The sequence below is a fragment of the Sorex araneus genome, chromosome 11 (assembly GCF_027595985.1).
Source record: "Sorex araneus isolate mSorAra2 chromosome 11, mSorAra2.pri, whole genome shotgun sequence".
Classification (NCBI taxonomy): Eukaryota; Metazoa; Chordata; class Mammalia; order Eulipotyphla; family Soricidae; genus Sorex; species Sorex araneus.
Window position 1 is genome coordinate 22,368,781 of NC_073312.1, and position 20,522 is coordinate 22,389,302.

General features: G+C 49.5%; 2 protein-coding genes across 2 annotated transcripts in view; one reads left to right on the forward strand and one right to left on the reverse strand.

The window, feature by feature from the left end:
* COL17A1 (collagen type XVII alpha 1 chain) overlaps nucleotides 1-8,266 on the forward strand; it is a 45,909-nt gene extending 37,643 nt beyond the window's left edge. The window contains exons 37-56 of the mRNA XM_055119166.1: nucleotides 6-59; nucleotides 212-253; nucleotides 417-470; nucleotides 1,233-1,292; nucleotides 1,650-1,676; nucleotides 1,963-1,995; nucleotides 2,073-2,147; nucleotides 2,361-2,411; nucleotides 2,986-3,108; nucleotides 3,879-4,016; nucleotides 4,303-4,392; nucleotides 4,472-4,591; nucleotides 5,286-5,375; nucleotides 5,487-5,597; nucleotides 5,828-5,983; nucleotides 6,089-6,388; nucleotides 6,722-6,859; nucleotides 7,254-7,316; nucleotides 7,457-7,537; nucleotides 7,856-8,266. Of these exons, the coding sequence (XP_054975141.1) occupies nucleotides 6-59; nucleotides 212-253; nucleotides 417-470; nucleotides 1,233-1,292; nucleotides 1,650-1,676; nucleotides 1,963-1,995; nucleotides 2,073-2,147; nucleotides 2,361-2,411; nucleotides 2,986-3,108; nucleotides 3,879-4,016; nucleotides 4,303-4,392; nucleotides 4,472-4,591; nucleotides 5,286-5,375; nucleotides 5,487-5,597; nucleotides 5,828-5,983; nucleotides 6,089-6,388; nucleotides 6,722-6,859; nucleotides 7,254-7,316; nucleotides 7,457-7,537; nucleotides 7,856-7,908 (1,859 nt within the window). The 3' untranslated portion in view covers nucleotides 7,909-8,266. The remainder of the gene's footprint in view (nucleotides 1-5; nucleotides 60-211; nucleotides 254-416; nucleotides 471-1,232; nucleotides 1,293-1,649; nucleotides 1,677-1,962; nucleotides 1,996-2,072; nucleotides 2,148-2,360; nucleotides 2,412-2,985; nucleotides 3,109-3,878; nucleotides 4,017-4,302; nucleotides 4,393-4,471; nucleotides 4,592-5,285; nucleotides 5,376-5,486; nucleotides 5,598-5,827; nucleotides 5,984-6,088; nucleotides 6,389-6,721; nucleotides 6,860-7,253; nucleotides 7,317-7,456; nucleotides 7,538-7,855) is intronic.
* Nucleotides 8,267-13,927: 5,661 nt separating this feature from the next.
* SLK (STE20 like kinase) overlaps nucleotides 13,928-20,522 on the reverse strand; it is a 54,991-nt gene continuing 48,396 nt past the window's right edge. Inside the window, exon 18 of the mRNA XM_055118848.1 lies at nucleotides 13,928-15,160. Within this exon, the coding sequence (XP_054974823.1) occupies nucleotides 15,014-15,160 (147 nt within the window). The 3' untranslated portion in view covers nucleotides 13,928-15,013. The remainder of the gene's footprint in view (nucleotides 15,161-20,522) is intronic.

Here is a 20,522-nt window from a genome sequence, read left to right on the forward strand (position 1 = left end):
TTCAGAGGGTCTTGATTTACGAGGTCCCCCCGGCCCACCGGGACCACGTGGACCACCAGGTAAGTGTCTCGGAGGTCCTTTGGAAGCAGGGAGTCTTGGAGTATTGATGCTCACAGCCCTGAATGGGAAGCCAAGACCATGCCCACGGGTGGGACGGACCCCCTGACACAGCGGGATGGATTCAGTGTCGTCTCCTCCCTCTCCCCTGCAGGACCTGCCATTCCCGGGCCCCCAGGACCCCGAGGCCCAGCAGGTGAGAACTGAGCTTCTTCGGGAAGGGGCCAAACCAGGGCACCCAGAGTCCAATCCTCTTCCAGGAGGCCTCTCGGGAAACACCTTTGCTGGCACTTCTCGTGCACCGAGGGGCGCTGACCCGCCTCTTGGTATTCACAAGTCCTGGGGCTTCTCTTCTGCAGGAGAAGGCTTGCCCGGCCCTCCAGGCCGACCAGGATCTTCCCTGAGCAGCTCAGGTAAGGTGGAGCTGGGTCACACTGTTCTCTACCCCCCGAGACCACTCATCGCATGCTGGGGTCTTCCAGGCCTGGGGAGTTTGCACCAACTCCTTACTGCACGTGGAGGAGAGGGAGGGGCCCGTCCCTGGAGAGTTGCTAATCGACGAGCCCAAGAGGGAGCCAGCTGCCCTCTGAGCAGATGGGCAGAGCCCAGCCTGCCGGTGACCCCAGATCTGGTCCAGAAGACAACTCGTTCATGCACATGGAATGAGATCAGTGCTGTAGATGCCTATGGAAATATCTTGAGCACAAACATCAACCCAGACGTGTCCCTAGTACGAGACCCCTCCCTCGTCCACCCGTTTATCACCTGCCCTGCTGTTCATCCACCCATCTTCTTGTTGGTTTGTTTTGCTTTTTGGGTCACACCCAGCCATGCTTAGAGGTTACTCCTGGCTCTGCACTCAGGAATTACTCCTGGCAGTGCTTGGGGGACCCTATGGGATGCCAGGGATTGAACCCAGGTCAACTGCATGCAAAGCAAACGCCCTCCCCACTGTACTATCGCTCCAACCCCACCCACCCGTCTTGTATGCGTGCTTCCATGCCTTCACTCACTTCACACCACCCTCACACCACCCTCCGCAACAGGCCAGCACAGCTCAGCTCATAGATGCTGATCCTCCCTCCGTTTGACGGGGAGTGATGGAACAGCCTCAGCCCTGCTTCATCACAGACATCCATAACCTACTGGCTCACCACTATTTTTTTGCCCTACAGAAACCTTCTTCTCGGGACCTCCAGGCCCACCTGGACCCCCAGGGCCCAAGGGAGACCAAGGTGAGTAGAAGGTCTCAGGCTGTGCAGGAGCCTGCCACCCCCTACCCCCTACCCCCTCCTTACCTGGGAGGGAGCAAGCGTCTGATGAGCTTGAGGCAACAGGCACTTCTCCCTCCTCCTGCTACCAAGGTACAGAGGGCGGGCATTGTTTTGGGGGGGCGAGAAAGGGGAAGGGGAGGATGTGCCCATATTAGCTCTACAAGGACTCCCAGCCTCTGTGTTGGCTCAGTGGAAGGAGCATGGGAGCCCCAAGATCACTGTCTGCTCCAACACGGCACCTCCGTAAGCGTCCCTTGGGCCCCTTGAAGTCACGACTGCTGGTTGGCCTGACGCTCACAGTGCTCCTTCTTCCCTCAGGTCCCCCTGGCCCCCGAGGACACCAAGGTACAGAGGGCGGGCATCAGGCCAAACCCAGGGCAAGGGTGGTGGTGTTGTGGGAGGGGGGCCATGAGATACAAGGAGAATCTAAGCTTCTGGGAGATGCATTTGCTCATAGTTGTGTGTCTGGTGTGTGTGCACGTGTGTCTGTTCATGCATGTTCATGTATGTGGGGGAGGGAGGTGTATAAACTCTAGGTGTAGCCCCCACAATCATGAGTCCTGGGCAGGCGGGAGGGCGGGTGCCAGGGAGTGGGAGAGAGCCCCCCAGACCATCCCCTCTGTGTCCGCAGGCGACCAAGGCCCCCCAGGGTTCTCCTCCTCAGGTAAGCGCCGAGCTGCCGCCCCCGCCCCCTGCCCAGGCCCGTCTCCCCCAGCTCACTGCCCTCCTTTGGCCTTCCAGGTTCCGGTTCTCTCGGATTCAACCAGCAGGGACCTCCAGGCCCGCCTGGCCCCCAGGGACCCAGAGGAGACAAAGGTCAGTGAGGCAGCAGCCAAGAAGGTGGTTGCCCCCCGCCCCCCGAGGCCCAGCGGAGGGAAGCCCGTCCCACTGGGCCAAAGGTTCGGGAGGAAGAGAATGTGGAAACTCTGCTCCTGCAGAAGCCAGACTAAGAGACACGGGCTCGGGCTTCACCAGGAAGGCTTCCTGGAGGAACTGCTGTGAACAGCGCTTTTTTATTTTGGATTTCAGGCGATCCTGGAGTCCCGGGGGCTCCTGGCATTCCTGGTGGTCTTTCTCATGGTAAGAACCAAAGTTCCTCTCTTCGTCTTTAAGTGAGGCTGGCTGTGACGACGAGACTGATTTACGAACTTGCCGTTGGTGACATGGGGTGGATCGGGACCTTCCCCTGTGCAGGGATCTCCAAGCTGCCTCTGAGGCGGTGACGGGGGAGGGAGGTTGAGATGGTGAAGGATGGGGAACAGAACAATGGGCACCAGGGCAATGGGAGACAGGGGCAGGCCGGGGGGAGAGCAGGATGTGAAGGAAGGGGGTGACCAGAGCGTGCCCTCCTTGTTTTTTTCGCCTTCCCTGGGTTCCTTTCAGACTGCGGCTGCTTCATCATTTCTCTGGGGGTGGGCCATGCGCAGTGGTGCCGGGGGTTGAACCCAAGGCCCAGCCTTGCTGCCGCCCCTGAGCCATCTCCCCAGTCTTAGAACCCTTGTTTGCGTCTCTTGGGGGGAGCCCGCCCTGGCTACTGTCCAGTTCTCCCGTGGCGGAAGACCTTCCCTGCTCAGAGTGCGGGAGCCGTGCTGGGCCCCCCGCTTTGTCTGACCCCAGGGTGGAGACGCCAGTTCAGAGGCTTTGCTTCCTGCAGGGGGATCGTCCAGCTCCATGTTCGTGCAGGGCCCCCCAGGCCCCCCGGGCCCCCCAGGGCCTCCAGGCTCCCTCAGCAGCTCCGGCCAGGAGCTCCAGCGCTACATCTCGGATTACATGCAGAGTGAGCACTGGGCAGAGAGTGGGGCAGGGGTGGGAGGGCGGGGGGGGGGGTGGCGTGTGTGACAGTGTGTGCCTGTGAGAGTGTGTGACTGCTAGAGTGTGTGCTGGTGAGAGTGTGGTTGAGTGTGGGTGTGACTGTTAGTGTGTGTGCTTGTGGGAGTGTGAGGCTGTTAGTGTGTGACTGTGTACACTTTGTGAGAGTGTGTGTGATTGTGACTATCAGTATGTGTCAGTGTCTGTGTCTGAGTGTGTGGCCGTGTGTGCCCTGTGAGAGTGTGCGATTATGATTATTAGCGAGTGCGTATAAGTGTGTGGGACTGTGTGTGTGTGATGGGGAGTGTGTGACTGTGAGTAACTGTGTGTGTGTTGAGACGTGGCAGGCAAGAACAGCTTGTGCACCCCTGGAGCCATGGCTGCAGGACCTGAGTGTCCCTGGTTCCCGCCTCGAAGACACCCTGCTCCCTCCTCCTTGCCCCAGTGGCGGTTTCCCGGGTTACCAGCTGGCACACACCCACCTTCACCCTCCCATGTGTGTGTACCCCCTGGCCTCATTCCTGTGCCCCCCAACACACACACTGGGAGGATGCTATTCCCGAAAGTGTGGGCACCAGAGACCTTGGCCTCAGTTTCTCCATCTGTGCCAGGGTCCCCGCTGGTCCTGCAGGGCCCAGTGTGGTGGAGGAGCATGTTCTCACTGGTGGCGAGTACCCCAGGGGAGGAACGTGGCATCTCAGGGACAGGCCTGACTAGCTTTTGTATTTCTGTTGGCAGGTGACAGCATTAGGTCTTACCTCTCTGGAGTTCAGGGCCCCCCTGGCCCACCCGGGCCCCCAGGGCCAGTGACCTCCATCACGGGCGAGACGTTCGACTACTCGCAGCTGGCCAGCCGGGTCGTGAGCTACTTGCAGTGTGAGTCATCCCGCCGCGGTGCTCCCTCCCAGGGGCTGGTCTTCCCTGCCCGGGCTGCTTCCCCCGAGCTTCCATCAGGGATCCTGGAAAGGGGCACCGGGGACCAGGGCCTGTCTGCAGCGCACTCGGGGGGCGGCATCAGGGGGTTAGGCAGAAGCCCACCCGGGAAACAGACCCCCACACGGCCCTCCCAGAGAGCCCCTTCCAAGCCTTCACAGAGATTCGGGGGTCTCAGATGGTGGCGTTTTTGGGAGCCACCACCGTAACCAGATTCGCTTCCCCACAGCCTCGGGGTACAGCATCGGCTCCTCCTCCTCCTCCTCCTCCTCCTCCTTCTCCTCCATGTCCTCGGACGACATCCTGACTGCTCTGCGGCGTGAGTCCCTGCGTCCCCGGGGAGCGGGGCCTCGTGGGGGGCCAGGCTGGGCAGCCTCTAGCACCCCCTCCCTCTTTAGGTGACGATGTACGTCAGTACCTGCGCCAGCTCCTGGGCTCCTCAGGGGCCGGCAGCGACAGGTCCCTCCAGTCCCTGGACTACGGGGAGCTGAGCAGACGCGTCCTCAGCTACATGTCAAGTGAGTGCGGGGCACAGGGGTGGGGGTGTGCGGCCCCCGAGGAGCCCTGCAGCCGGCTGTGCGGGGCCAGGGGTGGCAGGTGGTGGGGTGGGGGGAAGATGGGCAGCGCTGCAGGAGCGGGTCAAGCAGCCTGGCAGGGAAGCCACAGTGAGCGTCTGCACACACTCACATGCTCATGCACGTCCGGTAACACACCACGTGTGCACACTTCCCTCTGCACACTCACGCGCATGCACACACACGCGTTCACACATTCACACATATTCACACACTCACATTCACACACATTCAAACACATTGACACACATTGACACACACACAAATACATTCACTCACATCCACATATACATTCACATGCACATTCACACACATTCATGCACATATTCACACACACGTTCATACACATATTCACACACATCTACATGCACATCCACACACATTCACACACATATACACACAACTTCATGCGCATACATTCACACGCACGCAGGCCCGTGCACAAACAGGCCCATCAGGATACACACAGGGCACCTTTTCTCTGCTCCTGGAGGGCCGGGCGGGGGGGGGGGGGGGCGGGAGGGGGTCCCACCTGGGTAGCCCCCAGCCTCCTGCTGCCGGGGTTTGCCAGACCTGCTCTCTGACGGACACTCCTGCCGCTCCCTCATGCACCGGCGCCCGGGGCTTTGTTTCTCAGGTACTGGAGTCAGCATCGGACTTCCTGGGCCCCCAGGGCCCCCTGGCTTGCCGGGAACGTCCTATGAGGAGCTTCTCTCCTTGCTCCGAGGTGAGGCAGGGGTGTGTTGAGCAGGGCGGGAAGGCAGAGCCCCACCCCTACCCCCCACCCCCACCCCAGCCAGAGGGCCTTAACTGACTCTTGGCTCTGCCTTGGTGCCAGGGTCGGAATACAGAGGCATCGTTGGTCCCCCCGGACCTCCCGGACCCCCAGGGCTCCCAGGCAGTGCGTGGTCCAGCCTCAGTGCGGAAGATCTCTCATCGTATCTGCAAAGTAGGCCTGGGGCAGGGGGCGGGGCTGGGAGCCCTGAGCCTGAGCCGGGGCACCTCATCCTCCTGGGTCACCTGGGGGTGCTGGGGGCAGGAGTCCCAAGGGTGCTGGGGGAACGCAGGAGCCAGCAGGGATGAGGGACGGGACTATGCCATGCCCAGAATTGGGGGCGGGGCAGCCATCAGTAAGGGCCCTGGGTTGCATCCTAACTGCGTTCTCTGCCTCCCTCGCAGACGCCGGCGTGTCGTCCATCCCAGGCCCCCCGGGCCCGCCTGGTCCCCCTGGTCCCCCTGGGCCCCGGGGGCCACAGGGGGTCTCAGGAGCCCTGTCCTCGTACGCGGCTGAGAACAGCGACAGCTTCCGCAGCGAGCTCATCAGCTACCTCACCAGTAGGTGCCCCCCGACGGCGCCCGTGCCTGGCACAGACCCCCCTGTTCGCCCCCCGACCGGCCCCGGGCGCCCAGTGACGCCTCTTCCACCTCCGCCCCTCCCAGGTCCCGACGTGCGCAGCTTCATCATCGGCCCCCCGGGCCCGCCCGGGCCCCAGGGCCCCCCGGGGGACAGCCGCCTGGAGTCCCTGGAGAGCTCCTACAGCCGCAGCAGCAGGTCGTCCTCCCGCAGCGACTCGTCCTACAGCTCGTCCATGGGCGTCGGGGGAACCAGCAGCGGCCTCCTGGGTGACGAGGGCGCCTTGGGCCCCTTGTACGGCGGCGACGGGGGCGCCTTCGGGGCGGCCTACCGGGGAGGCCTGGACTACAACGAGCTGGCCGTGCGCGTGTCCGAGAGTCTGCAGCGTGAGTGGGGGTGGGGGGAACCGGGGCTGCGGGTCGGGGAGGGGGGGCGCAGCTGCAGGCACGGGCAGCAGTCAGGGCCCGACCCTGCACCCCAGCTCACTGGGTCGGGGCCTGGGAATTGGAACGGTCTTTTGCGGGGTTTCTGCCCGGACAGTGGAAGCGTGGCTGGCCCCAACGGGTGAAGCCCCCTCCCCACCGGGGCAGCCCCGCAGGGGCCCACTGTGGGGTCTCGGCTCCGGCTCACACCGCCTCTGAGGGCCGCACCGTTGGCCCTAGGGGAAGAGGGTGCCCAGCAGTCCCCACTTCCTGCGCCCACCCTTCCGTGTTCCACAGGTCAGGGGCTCCTGCAGGGGATGGCATACACTGTCCAGGGCCCACCAGGCCGGCCCGGGCCGCAGGGGCCCCCTGGTGTCAGCAAGGTCTTCTCCACCTATGGCAACGTGACTGCGGATCTCATGGACTTTTTCCGAAGTAAGGACGCGCCTAGATTGTGTGCCCAGCATCCCCTGCTGCCCTAGGAACCTGTGTCCCCAAACGCCTCAGGATTTCTCAGCTCAAAGGGTTTCTCTTGCAAGTGCAACCCCCCCTCCCAACAACGCATGGTTTGGGGCGAATCATTCGGTTCCCCGAATGTCAGGGGGAATCTCAAGACTGAGGCAAGCTAGGGTTGGGGCGACAGGACAGAGGGTAGGGCGGTCTATAAACCAGGTTCCGTCCCCAACACTCCGTATGGTCCCCCGAGCACTGCACCACCAGGAGTAATTCCTGAGTGCAGAGCCAGGAGTAAGCCCTGAGCATGGCTGGATGTGACCTCCCCACCTCCACAAAAAAAAAAAGACTGAAGCAAGCTTTTGCCCCCTTGCAGCTTATGGAGCCATTCCAGGACCCCCCGGGCAGAAGGGAGAGGTGGGCAGCCGAGGACCCCAAGGTAAGAGGTAGCAGACGCTGACACCTCCGACCTCGTGCTGGAAGGAGAGCAGCCCCGCGCCAGTGCTGTGCTGGGCACTCCTGCAGCCCTGCTCCAGGTCCCACTGAGGGTTTCTAAACGCGTCCCATCTGTCCTCCTAGGTGAGAGGGGCCTGTCTGGGCCACCCGGCCGGCCTGGACCACCCGGCCCTCGAGGATACAAGGGAGAAAAAGGGGACAAAGGTAAGCCTGGGCGGCCGGGGAGTCTGTGTTCAACAGACAGTAGACAGTTTGTTCGAGAGCAAGTCCAAATAACTTGGGCAGATGATCCCAGTGGCTAAGGGCAGCCTGTAGCCACGGCAGTTTGCTCTACCGTCTCACGCGCAGCCCGGTAGGAAGTGCCCAGTGTAAGGAGGAAGAGGAGAATCAATCCAGTCTGTAATAAAATGGGGCTCGAGGTTGGTCGATTCTTACAGGAGAGGGCATCGTTCCAACCAGTTTCTGCAGTGGACACACGTGTCGTGCTTGCCCAAGGTTTTAGCCTCCTCCTTCATCTTTCAGGTGACCAGGTCTACTCTGGGAGAAAACGGAGAAGTATTGCCCTCAAGCCATGAGCTGCCCTTGGCAGAACCATACCCTGGATGGATTCCTACAGCGGCCACAGCGCTTCCGGCAGAATCTCTCCAGCGGGGTGGAAGCCTGAGTTTGTCAGTGTCCGACTGAGACCACACAGAAGCCCTGTTTGAGTCTGGAGGGATATGTGTACTTATCAGAGAGATTTGGGAACACCTGAAGCAGCTTGACTGGGAAGGCTGAAAAACTGGTTTGTTTCTCAGCAGCGCTCTTGATGCCGCACCGCTGGACTTCTCTCAACACTTAATTCGAGCCCCAACCTAGGAAAGCCAGGGACATAAAAGTCCAGTCAGGAGTCAAGACCTTCAGCTTTGCCTAGAAATGAATCCAGGAAGTGAAGATGGGGCGGGGGGGAGGGTTTCCTAAGGGTGGGGGGGCGGGGGTGGAGGAGGGCGGGCGTTCCCTTTCATGCTGCAAGGCTGTGCTCTCAGGCTCTCCCTCTTCCCATTCCGCACTCTTTCACAGACGAGTTGGCTAAGCAGCCACTCTTGCAACTGAAAAAATTAAGTAATTCACTTCCCCAGAGGGTGGTGGCAGGGTTTTAATAGTTGTTTCTTGCTGCCTTTCATATTGCCAAATGCTTATTAAGGAGTTGGATTGTAGCTACAATCTTTGTTGATAGGTCCGTGCTAGAGTTTACAGCTGTTAACGCCTAAACTAGACTGCGGCAGACAGGAAAGCAGCGAGGGCAGGGAGGCCAGGCAGAGAAGGCCATCAGGGACCTGAGGCCGGGGGAAGATGACCCCACTTTCCGCACTTGGGAAATGGCAGGCTGCAGCGCATGCGGTTGGTTTCTAAGCACTTTCGATGTCTGAAAACATTTATGTGGTCTATTAAATGGAAAGTCATTTCAATGTAAAATTTCCAATAAAGTCTCTCTTTTTTTAATATTCTGTTTTAAGGGGGCTCTGTCTAGCCACAGTAAAAATGAAAGAGGACTATTGGGGCTAAGGGGGTTTGTCCCTAACTCTGCTACCAACAGAAGAAAACAAAACTGGTCCTGAGACATGGTTTCTGGCACCTCGTTTAGTCACTGGGCTCTTCAATGACAGATGTCTATCAGCAGCTACTCTCTCACTGGGGCATATGACAAAGCATCTGAGGGTTTCCCCTAAGGGACAGTTACTTGAAACAAACACATGCAACAGTCGATCAACAAGATTACTTGCAATTAATATAGTCATTTGTCTGGGGCAGAGGAGTCATGATTGTGGAACTAGTAATGGTGTAGGAATGCCAAAAATCATTATTAAGGAAAAAATGCACCAGTATGGAAATGCCCCACAGAAGTGTACAGTAAAGAGGCCAATTCTGAACTTATTACAAGCTGTGACTCAAATGCTGGATACTTTTTAATGGGATTAAATTAAATCCATTCTACTTGGTGGAAAGAATTCTATTTCTACTCTTCTGAAAGACTTCTCTTTTCCACCTGGTGAAGGATTTGCGTATCATCCCGAGATAAAGACACCATTTGCTTTCACTGCACCAAGTACTTACAGTCAAGCTCCAAGCATGCTACACAGCTGCCTCCGTCACCAGGTCCTGACAGCGACTAGCTATGACTCACCCTGGAGTTCCAAAGCAGGGGTCAGGGCCTTCAAATTCCAAGTGATTTTTTTTTTTTAAACTACTGAAAATGTATTGCTTATAATGAATACCTCATTGCCCCTTTTAAATAGCTTATTTATTGAGGCTAAATCCATTTAATTTTTATACTAGTAGCTTTACAGACACAAGTGTTGTATCCCTTTAATTAATCAGTATTCATTAACGGGATACTGACTCACTGTTACTGTGTCACTGTCATCCCGTGGCATATCGAATATGCCACGGGTAGCTTGCCAGGCTCTGCCGGGCGGGCAAGATACTCTCGGTAGCTTGCCGGGCTCTCCAAGAGAGATGGAGGAATTGCACCGGGGTCAGCGTGTGCAAGGCAAACGCCCTACCTGCTATGCTATCGCTCCAGTCAAAGGGATACTGATTAATCTTGAGTAATCGAACATGAGTTTTTCCCCTAGTTACCACCTTCCTAAGTTAACCAAATGCCTTCATAGAGTTCATAGCCTTAGGGCTATTACTTCCCAGGAAATTTACTGCCATTGCGTTGCCATTTCCTACCTGCCTGCCTACCTACACCAACCTCTCTGGATAGGGTATTTTTGGTCAGGTTTTCATTTCACTGAATTTTTTTAAAACCACATTTCACCATTCTCTTCTGGATTCTAGGGTCTCATTTGATAGATTTGCCATTTCTTTGCTCTTTTGATTTTTCAGTATGTACTTCTCTTTTTGGCCTTTGTCATTTTGATTAGGATGCATCTTGGGATTTTTCTGTTTGGGTTTATTTTTGATGGAACCCTTTGAGCTTCCTGAATATGTGTGCCTGTGTTCCTTTACTCTGGGAGATTATTATTATTAACTTTGACTAGGAATTGTTTGGTGGCCTCACCTTGTTATTAGGGATGCCTGTGATTCTTGCATTGTTCCTCTTGAACTTCTCCCATAAATCTTTGGTATGTTCATTTTTCTTGAGCTTTTGTTCTGTCTTCCGTTTTCTGGTCATTTCCTGCATTATGTCATTGGTTTAGCAGACAGTAAAACACTCTACTTACATTGTTGAAAAAAAAATTATACATACTTTTTCTGGGCACAGTGGGTAGGGCGTTTGCCTTGCACGTGGCCAACCCGGGTTCGATTCTTCCGTCCCTCTCGGAGAGCCTCACAAACTACCGAGAGTATCCTGCCTGCATGGCAGAGCCTGGCAAGCTACCCATGGCGTATTCTATATGCCAAAAACAATAACAAGTCTCACAATGGAGGCGTTACTGGTGCCCACTCGAGCAAATCGATGAGCAACGGGATGACACTGACAGTGATACAGTGAGTTTTTCCCCTAGTTACCATCTATGTTAACCAAATGCCTTCATAGGGTTCTGTGAGAATTTTTAAAGGGCTAGAAGTCTAAAACTGCTGCCATCCCTGGCCAGAACCCAGAAGGAGAATGGCCGGTTAAGAGTTAGGTCCTGAGTAGAACAGCGATGACTCTGAGCCTCTTTTGTTTCATTTAAAAAAAAAAATCTAGAATGAGCTCAGCCATGGGCAAAGCTCCTAGATTAGAAAGTGACGTGCTCTGCCTCCCTCCAGCAACTTGACCACTTGCCAAACACTGCTGCCTCGGCTCCTGAATCCTGCGTGAGCACATCAGTGATGAAAAGAGGCTATTTTTAGCAGAAGAGAGGGCATATCATTTATGAAACACTGGGCCAGAAAATTACCCATTGAGAGTGGAAAAAGAGAATAAAAATATGTGCACACAAATACGATGTTGGGAATGCCTGAATCACCTCCTAACGGAGGGGTCTGCACGCTGAAAGACACCTGCTCCTACTTCCCAGCGAAACACGCACTGATGTATGTGCTAAGTACAGCTGACTAGGAGCACCATTTAGTCAGGAAGGATCAGAAAATTTGGAGAACTGCTAGTTTGAACATGTAACTGGGACACCAGAAAATATACAAAATGTTCTCACCTCAGACAATCTAATTTCAAAGATTCTCAATAAAAGACAGATTTGCCAGAATAGATTAAGAAATAGCTTTATTTTTCATTTGTCAACCCTGTGTTTGAAAAGGCATGTTGCTCCCAAATAGAACAAGAGGCATAGTTTGAAACAAAATACTTTCTGAAAATTGAGCTTGTGAGATTATTACACTGCGTATCAGAGAAGGATCACAGAAGCTGCAGCCAACATTTAAAACTGGTGTAAATTCTAACTCAAGCTTAGTAACAGAGAATTTAAAGCTATATCAAACCATGTCTGACACAGAACAGCAACAAGAGAGGCATTAACTGTTGGACTTTCAACTTAAGAAAAGCATTTAAAATATCCCATTTCCTATAAAAGGTGTTTCTTCCAGGAGGGGGAAAAAAGAATTGATTTGTTTCATCAGAAGACTGTTAGAACTGGAACTAACTCACCTTTTCCACCTCAGTTCTCAGTTTTCTTTTAATTGACAATATCTCTAGCTAATCATTGGACAGAATTTAGCTTCTCAGAAGTCTTTGTCATTTAAGCACAGTGTGGAATGGGGGAAAGTGTGTAGTTACAAGGGACTAGAAGAATACAAAAAAGACAGTCACTTCGAAACTCGCTGATGCTCAAGAAATCAGAGACCCTCCATTAAAGTGGGTCTTGTATGCCTGAGAGCTTTGTGCTTGAGGAAACACTACTTAGAGGTAGCTCTGGTTCTGGTCTGTATTTAATTACAATTTGCTGAATCCTGTCACAGGACAGTTCTAATAGTCAGCAAAGTATAAGCACTCTAAATTTCCTCCTTACCCACCCCATAGCTTCCCCATAGAAAAGGGTAAGAGAAAGCTTAATTGTGACTCCACATAGAATAGCAGCTAATTCATCAATTCACACCCAATTATGGACTGACAGGACAAGGAAAGGCAACCTGGTGCAAATGCTCTGGGAGCTAGACCTGCAGAATCTGGCGGCCTGGTGGATTCATAGCACACAGGAAAAGAGGGGAGGCTGAGTAGTTTAGGATGCACATATGGAGAGATTCTTCTATGCATTTCGTAGCACATTCTGCCACCACAACAAAACCACCAAATCCGGAATGAATTTGACTGTACGCTTTGATTTCAAAGACGCCTGTGCCCCTCCCCCACTCCCATGTACATGTCATGCAAGAGAGAAAGATCACGACTATTACCTATTTGAATACAGGGACCTAAGACAAGAATTTGGCTGGAATAGGGACTACACAGCATAGCCCACAATAAAACATTTTTCAAAAAGATTTACGCAACTTTTAAGTAGTAAAGTGAGTCTGTCACCTCTACATAGGTATCATTTTTGTAGTCCTGCACCCATATGAATGTGGTCGTAGTTGAAAGAGAACTCAAGCATGAACACGGAGTCCACAGGCCAGTTTGGAGAGCTGTAAAGGAACTTACCAAAGTCTCGGCTGTTCTACTCTGGGCCTGTATTCTTTATTCAGTACTCTGAATGTCAAGTTCAAAGGAAGAAAAGAGGATCAAAGATTCAAATCCAATTAACTATATGCCACAACTAAGCACAGAGTAGCACTGAAATGATGCTGAAAAATTGCCCACTGCCTAAAAGTACTCATTTTAAAAAGCTATCATACTAAAAATGTCAAAGGAGATAGTGGTAGGCCTTCTGCCTTTCTCCCTCTGAAAACAAATTCTGAAACATACCGGGGAACATTAACTGCCATCTTTACCATAACAATATAAACAATTCTCATCATAATCCTGAATATTACTTTATAAAGATATATATTTTAAAAGGCTTTCAAAACATTTTTCAACCCAGCATCTGAGAATAAAGCATTGAGTTTTCGTTTACAGCAACACACTGTGATAAGTGTCTGAATATACAACCATACATAATACATGTATATGTATAATATATATATATATTTATATTTAAAAACCAAATGTGGCCAAAAGTTAAGGCTACCTACAAAGTTGTCCAAGTAAATTATACTTGTCAAAATAATTACAAAATTAAAATCATACATGCATTTTAAAATCATTTAAACTACTGACAAAAATAAGGAAGGTTCAGCATCCAAAGTTTTCAATTAACTGCATGAAAGTGCAGATATTTACATCTTCTTAATATGAGTCAGTGTTCCCATGAACTTATATTTAAACTTCTCACCAGCCTCCAATGTAATAAAAATGAAAACAAATGTCTACAATGTGGGACCTAGAACTCTCAAAGAGAATAGGTTGCAAATGGCAGGTAGCAAAAAATCACTTAACAGTGAGCTGTCTCACACATCAGAGGGTAGTTTATAATACTGTTTGACCTGACGTGTTTAAAATTCTAAGCCTCAGAAGGAAGCTAAGAGTGAACATTTCATTAATGATTTCACATATGAGCGATCACAGGAAGGTTTCAGGCTTTTCCCAGTCATAACAAAGTAAATAATTTAAACATGAACAAAACAAAACCAAATATAAAGGATTTTATTGTATAACAAACAAAAAGTTATTTCTAACATTTGCCTAAATATTTAAAGAAAAATTTTAAAGAATTCTGAACAAATGCTCTTTTACAATTATTTTCAGAAAATATATTTATAAATATAACCCAGAGTCTATAGGCCTCTGACAATGTTTTGCAAATCTGCTAATATGGGGAGATGTCATTTAACCAGCTCAGATATTATTTGGGAAGTCAGTTGGGATAGTTAGATCTGTATTACTTTCAATTTGGTAAGTCTTTTGTTTCAAATTTGGAGGCTTAAAACATCCTTTATTTTTTCATCTCTCCAACTCTGAACAACAACATATGTTTCTGGATGAAATTTCTATCAACTGGTAACAGGAGATTTTTAAAAAGACAATGCTTAATGTGAGAGGGTTCTGCCCCTGTTGGATCAAGAGAAAATTCTATTTTAAACTCAGTTGAAAATTTAGTGTTGTAGGTACTATATTTAATAAAACTAGCACCTTTAATTATAGCTCATATCTAACCAGGTAATTATTTCAGACACATTATTGAAAATTTTCTCTTTCAAAAGAGTCTGCTGCTAAAGATAAAACTTATTTATTTATTGAATAATTTTTATATTTTGAGCAACTCAGATTTTTTTTTTTTTTATGAGAGCTGATTCACCAAGAAAATTAGTCCAACTCTCTACAGCAGAGTTTCAAATACAGAACTTAGGTATCATTGAAGTTAGGTAAAAAGATACTTAGTAATGTAACAGTTCTCTTTAAATAACTTTAAACATTGCATCTCTAAAGTTTTTTTAGGTAACAGTCTCTAAGAAAAACAATTTTTAAGATTAAATATACAAAATCATCTCGGGGAATTCCCGCAAGATGCTTCTCTGCCAGCGCCACCCAGCAGGTCTTAGTCATCTCAGTTCCTTTCTCTTTATTTCTCTAAACAAACGAGACCAACAGAACCGCCCCCGGAAGGTGAGGCAGGTGATTGTCTTCAGGAGCTCTGGGACACAAACCCTGGCAGAGGAGAAGGACAGGATGGCATCTTCTAAAAGCCAAACCCAACAGCAGAGGCTTTCCCACCGTTACGATCCTGTGGAATGCAAGCTGGGAATTGGGTAAAATTTGGAAATCCGACTCTGGGTGGACGGGTTAAGGCATTCAGACTCCCCCGTCATCTTGAAGAACACCTCCTGCTCCTGCAGCTTCCTGGCGAACTCTTCTTCCAGGGTCTTAGAAAGAAAAGGGGGAAAAAAGGGAAAAAAATAAATTATGTGCTGGTATTACAAACAGAATTTACTTTGACAGCAAACAAACAAACAATTTGCCCAAAACACTTCAACCCTGAAGGTGACCAAACTGCCCCAGGAGTACAGGCTGCGGTGCCCTGACTCTGTTTTGTCCCAGCCATCTGTGCGTGAATTACAGAATCATTTACTCTTCTGAGTAGAAGAGTGGTAACACCAACTACATCACTATTTTCTGTTGGCTTGGGGCCACACCCGGTGGCGGTGCTCAGGGCTTACTCCTGGTTCTGCCTTCAGGGGTCGCTCCTGGTAGGCTCAGGAACCATATGGGGTGGAAGGAATGGACTCTGGGGCCAGCTGTGTGCAAGGCAAGCATCCTACTCAAGGTGCTACTGCTCAGGCCCCTCGCCTCACAGGCTTTCTGTGCAAGGATTAAATGGGATAATCGTGCTCGTAGCCCATAGCAGGCACTCAGCCAACGATACCTTTTACTAACAGTATCTTTGTCCCTCCCACACAAAAAACTTAGCATTTTCTATTTTTTGATTATTGATGTGTATCTCTTTTCTTCAACACTGAATTTAAACTGTTTGCAAGGGTAAGATCTATAACAGATTCAGATTTATATCCCCACAATAGAGAAAATGTCATAAATAAGTAATAAATATCTGAAGTAACAACAACTTGATGGATAAGCACTGTAGCACTGTCGTCCCATTGTTCATAGATTTGCTCGAGCGGGCACCAATAACGGCTCCATTGTGAGACTTGTTGTTACTGTTTTTGGCATATCGAATACACCACGGGTAGCTTGCCAGGCTCTGCCATGTGGGCGGGATACTCTTGGTAGCTTGCTGGGCTCTCTGAGAGGGACAGAAGAATCAAACCCAGGTAGGCTGCATGCAAGGCAAACGCCCGCCCTACCCGCTATGCTATTCAGAGAAAATAAATGTTTCTATGAAAGTACAAAGCACTGGGGATAAAAGGAGGGATAAGGGAAGGCCACTCAGGCCAGGTGAAATATGAGCTGGTCTTAAAGGAAGACAATGACTTGATTGGTGGGTGGCAGGAAGCATGCCTGACAAGGGGAGCTAAAGCAATACACTGTCACTGTCACTGTCATCCTGTTTTGCTCATCGATTTGCTAGAGCGGGCACCAGTAACGTCTCCATTGTGAGACTTGTTGTTACTGGTTTTGGCATATCAAATACGCCACAGGTAGCTAAGGCAGGCAATTACTGAGTTGCTACGAACAGTGGTGACTGTATCTAATACGGAATCGTGAACTGAATATAGGCTAGTCAAGCTAGGAAGGATGACTGTGGTCAAAGTGTTGTATTATGAAGACTTCAAATTTATAGCAATCGGTTAATTTTCCTATATGACAGAACCCAATTCTGCAATACTGTAATATCTAGGGCATTCAGGGGTAATTACTCTGGAGCTGGCAGGCAAGAAGGAAGAAAGTAAACACGGCTCCAGGATTCGGGACTGGGACAGATCCGAGCCGCGGGGGCCACTGGAGTGGGGCAGCGCCAGCCCAAAACTCCAAGTGGTCCCGGCCGCTGGAAGTCACGCCCTCGACCCACCCTCGGCGCCATCTTCATGCCACAATCCACAGAGAAGCGGCAGGCATTCTGGTGAGCAACGCGGCCTGGAAAATGCTCCGGACCCGAGTCGGGGCCAGCAACACCGGGGGGCCGGAAGGAGGAGGTGCCGCCAGCACACCTTCTCCAGATGGAACCCTGGCGCCACTGAGCAGCAACTAACACGGCTCCAGGATTCGGGACTGGGACAGATCCGAGCCGCGCGGCCGCATTAGCGGCCGCGCGACCTTTTCTAACACCTGAGAACATACAATCTTTGAATGGAAAACTAATTATCAAATGCCTCCTTATTAGGGTTATCTTTTTTGGGGATATAACTTCCACAACAATAGTGAGTTTTGTGTTGAAATATGGAACTTAATCAAGGTGAAGAGAAAATAAAGTGAGGTTCATCAGTTATACAGTTGGGGTGGAGGGCGGGGGGTATACCGGGGATTTTGGTGGTGGAATATGGGCACTGGTGAAGGGATGGTGTTTGAATACGGTATAAATGAGACATAAACCTGAGAACTCTGTAACTTTCCACATGGTGATAAAATTAAAAAAAAATAAAATAAAATAAATGAAAAAAAAAAAAAGAAGGAAGAAAGTAGAGGGAGCTAGAGCTCTGAAGACCCATTAGAATATTACTGAAAAATTTCACACAATAGTAAGACGACAGTATAGACAGGAAAAAGGAATGTTATGAGAAGATTAACATTATTATCTGCTTCAATGTGGTGTGTGATGGAAATGAAAATTCAGGCTTGTAGTCTATTTATTAATGGAGAGTTATTGGGATAAGCATCTGTTATGGCTGGAAGTGGAGAGGGAATGGAAAGTAAGATGGAAACCAAGGAAATACTATGCTGAGTTTAGGTTTTATCTCCAATGAGTTTATTTCCTATAGTCAACATTCAACAGGCATGTAATGATCCTTTTTAATGTGCCAGAACTGTTCTGGAAACAGGGTCTAGTTTCTCCTACCAGCGAACAGAGATATTGTTCCTGCTTTCAAGGACCTGACAGTTTTGTGAAAAACAGAATAGTAAATAAATAAATATGACTACTGGTGATAAATGTTATAAAAAATTTAAAAAGATAAGAAGGTGTTTGAGGAGGGCAAGGAGGCTTATTATATTACATATATATTTAAGAGGGCTGAGTGCAGACACTTTTTATCCAAACATAAATAGAAAAATAAATCTTTGATGAAATTATATTAGAACAGAAGCTTGAACAAAAACAAAAAAAATGGAATAGCAGATAGAAAATGGGAGCTAAGAACATAAAAGTTATAAAACACCAACAGTAATTATTAAAAACAACAATTAATAGCAATAGCAACCATTTATTGAACCTGGTCCCTGCTCAGTACTGAGACAAGCACTGTAAACACATCAATTCTTTCAGTACCCCTAGCTTGGTGACATCATCCTTATTTTACAAGTGAGGGAAACTAGGTTTAGAAATACTAAGTGATAAAATTATTCAGTGTTTACCACTGAGATTTGAACCCAGAATTTGGAATGATCTTTAAAGGGATAAAAATTAGAAAAAGAAGTAGTTACTATCACTATTTTCTTTTTTTTTTTTCTTTTTGGGTCACACCTGGCAATGCACAGGGGTTACTCCTGGCTCTACACTCAGGAACCATCCCTGGCGGTGTTCAGGGGACCATATGGGATGCTGGGAATCGAACTCGGGTCGGCCGCGTGCAAGGCAAACGCCCTACCCGCTGTGCTATTGCTTCAGCCCCACTATCACTATTTTCAGATAACATAATATACACAAGAAAATTCTGAAGACCCCACAAAAATCTTTTTAGAAACAATAAAGCAGACTACAAAATCAATTCACAAAATTCTGCTGAATTTCTATATGCAGATAATGAACTTGAAGAATGTTTTTCTTTAAAAATAACCCTTTTACAATTTGTCTAAAAACATCACGTACCTAGGAATCAACAGAAGAGGTGAAAAATATATAAACTAAAAACTAAGTCACTATTCAAGGAAATAAAAGAGGACACAAGGAAATGAAAAAGTATTTCATGTTCATGGCTTAGAATAACTGACATGTTAAAATCACTATCCATTCTAACCAAAGCAATTCCTTTCAAAACTCCAATGGCATTTTCCAAGGACACAGAACAAATACTAGTAAAATTTGTGTGAAACCATATAACTCCCCAGGGGTATAACAAGTGCCCAAACAAGATTCTTATTTTTTTACTAAAAAAAAAAATTTTATTGAATCACTGCCATGTTTGGGTTACAATCACACAATGACCAAACACCCATCCCTCCACCAGTGCACATCCCCCACCACCAATATCCCCAGTATACACTCCCCCTTTCTCATCCTCCCCCTGCCTCCATGGCAGACAATATTCCCCATACTCTCTCTCTACTTTGGGGCATTATGGCTTGCAACACAGACACTGAGAGGCCATCATGGCAAACAAGATTCTTAACCAGAATAATTGTTTGTTTGTTGTTGTTGTTGTTTTTTTTTTGCTTTTTGGGTCACTCCCGGCGATGCACAGGGGTTACTCCTGGCTCTGCACTCAGGAATTACCCCTGGCGGTGCTCAGGGGACCATATGGGATGCTGGGATTTGAACCCGGGTTGGCCGTGTGCAAGGCAAATGCCCTCCCTGCTGTGCTATGGCTCCAGTCCCTTAACCAGAATAATTGGATGATACTATGTTGTTATTAGTAACTCACTTGTGACTCTACTGCCAGAAAGTTCAACCAGGGGACCAGGAATAGGACTGAAGTGGCAGAACACTCGTGTGTTCAATCCCTTGTACCACACAGTCCCCTTCTGAACACCTACAGGGCAGCCCTGGAGTCCCCAGAGCAGGCATGGCCCTGGGGGCCCCAAGTACCACCGGGTCTGAGCAGCATCGTGTTGCCTGGCCAAAGCACTGAAATATCAGGTCCACACTGCTGGGAGTGGCCCCCCAAGTCTCATGAGTACTATTTAGGGGCCCTCCTCCCCAAATCCAAAAAGTTTAACCAGGGACACTGAGGTGAAAGCTGACCTGCAAAGATTAAAAAAGAAACAGGAGAAAAGTACAAGTATTTCTGAACCTTTGAAATGTTGAACATATATGTATCTACCTATTGAGAAATTGTCAGAAAATAACAATGAATGACATTTAAATGAAAAAGTCACCCTAACAACCGACTTGGGTTATTTCACTTCCTCTAGAAATCATTAGTACAAGGAAGTGCTAAACACATTACCCAATTTCACTGAATAATTGTTGCCACCACATAATTGTTGCACCATTTCTGATTAATAGTAGCAAAAACAAACAACAAAAAGTACTTCTTAAAAGCATCATTTAGGGGTTATGGTGCCTCTATGAGGTCAACCTGTACCTTCAGAGTGAGTGCATCAGCACCCTGATGGTGCCTTCAGACTTCCAGAAACCCCAAAATTGCTGCTGTGCCTTTGGCCAGACCCCAACAACTTGTGGGTATGTGGGAGCCACACCCACAAACCACCTCCGGCTCAGCTACATAAGCTCATTCATTGGCCTTATTTCAGAGTCTCATAAATCTCGAGAGAGATCAAAAGATGCAGTTAGGGTGGTAGCGCAGAGGTAAGTGGAAACCCATGACTGAGATCTCTAAGCCCACTCGGATCAGGACTGGGCCTCCTACCCCCAGGTCCCCAATTTTCCAGTAGCTTGGCAGTCACACCCACAAACTGCCCCTGGTGCCATGTAATCTCATTAACGACCAAGAC